Raw genomic sequence first — 2,336 nt, forward strand, 5'->3', positions numbered from 1 at the left:
ACACGTTAAAATAAAAATGCACTGTAAACTCACTTTTTTTTACATTAAGTTAATTATTTTAAATAAATAATAAAATAATAATAATGAATAAAATTATATATTTAAAATTTTAGTAAAATTTGTTTAAAAAAAGTTTCCTTTGAGAATAATTATTTTTTTAAACATTCGTTTAAATGTATGTATATGAATTTCAAAGGATATACATTTAAAAAAAAAAAAAAATTGTGTGGAAATAAAAAGCGGGATTTTTTTTTTTTTAATAGCCTTCTAGAATAATTCGTTAAAAATAATTTCAAAAAACGATTTAGTCGGAAACTTTAGATGTACCGCACGTGGAAGAATGTGTCGTCTGCTAGATGTAGTTTTGTTTTAATAGAATTTTGTGAAGTGCTTTGTTGTGTTTATAAATTATTGGTTTGGTTTCATTTATTCCAGCTTAATTATTTTTTTTAAAAAAAAGAAAATTATTTTGCTTTTGAAGCATTATATTATTTAGTTATTGAAACGAAAAATATTTTTTTTTAATTTTTTTTTTGTGTTTAAAATCATAAACAAATATGACTTATGATGATGGAGGATTTTCTTCAACTTATTCAAATCAAGATCCTACTATGAATGTTCCTGTTACTTCTAAACCTAATTTAGCACAATTATCTCCATACCTTAATATAGATCCGGTCTATTTGGCTCCCACTCAACCAGAATTTATATTTTTAGATGGAAATTCAAGGCAGCGAGGAAGATTTGAATTGGCTTTTTCACAAGTAAGTTAATATAAATTTTCTTTTATTGTCAAATTTTATAAAACTTACTTTTTAATCTCATGTTATATTAATACCTTTATATTTCCTTAATATTATTACAAATATTTTGTAATGTGATAATGATGTAATAAAAGATTTATGAGGAAAACCATTAATAAAAAATTTACTTTTTTAGTAAATATTGATTTATTAAAAGAATTGCTTATGGAGAAACTTTGTAAAAACTTACTGTAAATAAGGTTTTAAATGGGAAAAATTTATCAATATAATTGGGACATTTCATTTTAGATTGGAGCATCATGTATGGTAGGTGCAGCTCTAGGAGGTGTAGGCGGTTTTTATAATGGTCTTAAAAGCACGACTAAACTCGGTCAAACAGGACCCCTTAGAAGAACACAAATGTTGAATTACATAATGAAACAAGGAGCAGCCAGGGCTAATACTTTGGGAACTATTGCAGTTTTGTATAGTGGATTCGGAGTTATTTTATCTTGGCTAAGGGGTAAGGTTTTTTTCTTTATTTTCGCAATAAAATTAGATTATGATATTATTTTACATTCAAATATTTCTGATGATTTTATTATTTACAGGTAGTGATGATGAGTTAAATACAATAGCAGCTGGAACTGCTACAGGTCTCTTATATAAATCCACATCTAGTTTAAAAAAATGTGGGATTGGGGCTGCAGTTGGTTTTTCTCTATCAGGACTTTATTGCTTAATCACAGCAAAGGATAAATTAGAAGCTATGATTAGAAAATAATTAGTAAGTCTTTTTTTATTTTAAGTAATTCTTCCATTTCTCAACTCTCATTAAATCTTACACTATGCAGTTTAAATAAAAATAAATTTTCATCTTGTTTTTTATGTATTTTTCCAAAGATTTTTCTCTTTTTTCTTTTGTAAATAGATTAGCCAGTTAAAAAAAAAAAAATTATTAGTTTTATTAGTTTAAAACAGTTAGATAAATCGATAAAAAAATATGTGTATTATAAAAATTTTATTGTACAACCAGTTTACAATTTTAAATTTGTAGGAAATATAATAATTATGAACGATTTAAAATTTTGTAAAATTTATTTTCGAATATGAAAATCTAATATCAAGTTCATCATGTAGTTTTTCATTACTCGAATAATTTTTCATTGAAATTAAGATTTCTTTGATGTTATGTAAAAAAACTTATCATCACTTTACTCCCTTAGTGTATTTTAGTAAAATGTTATTCCAAAGAAAAAGACCAGTATTTTTGATTCTTTCCAAAAATTTTCGCATCGTCAAGTGTTTCTGGAAGTTTTTTATATAAGGTTTCCGGTAAAAATGATGAACTTAAACCTCCTAATATAATCATACCCAAAAGAAGTACATATGGTAGTCTCAAATCAATTACTGTACCCTAAAAAAAAAATAATATCAATTATTCTTCTTTCATTATTAATGAAAAATATTAATTTACCAAAAGTATTATCATAAAAAATTACATGCACATATTTATTCATTATAATTTTGTGTTATTTGTATAAGACAATTAAAATTTTTCTATTTAAGGTTTACCCCCCAAAAAAAAAAAAA

General features: G+C 24.1%; 2 protein-coding genes across 2 annotated transcripts in view; one reads left to right on the forward strand and one right to left on the reverse strand.

The window, feature by feature from the left end:
* Nucleotides 1-557: 557 nt before the first annotated feature.
* On the forward strand, nt 558-1,527 carry Phum_PHUM243090 (mitochondrial import inner membrane translocase subunit Tim23, putative; the record flags this gene model as incomplete). The annotated part of the gene is made up of 3 exons (XM_002426178.1): nt 558-764; nt 1,053-1,266; nt 1,355-1,527. The coding sequence occupies 3 exons, from the start codon at nt 558-560 to the stop codon at nt 1,525-1,527; spliced, it is 594 nt and encodes a 197-aa protein (XP_002426223.1).
* Nucleotides 1,528-1,986: 459 nt separating this feature from the next.
* Phum_PHUM243100 (sugar transporter, putative) overlaps nt 1,987-2,336 on the reverse strand; it is a gene marked incomplete at both ends in the record, with an annotated part of 2,526 nt that continues 2,176 nt past the window's right edge. Inside the window, one exon of the mRNA XM_002426179.1 lies at nt 1,987-2,153. Within this exon, the coding sequence (XP_002426224.1) occupies nt 1,987-2,153 (167 nt within the window). The remainder of the gene's footprint in view (nt 2,154-2,336) is intronic.

Source organism: Pediculus humanus, genomic scaffold, assembly GCF_000006295.1.
Source record: "Pediculus humanus corporis 1103172107613 genomic scaffold, whole genome shotgun sequence".
Taxonomy (NCBI): Eukaryota; Metazoa; Arthropoda; class Insecta; order Psocodea; family Pediculidae; genus Pediculus; species Pediculus humanus.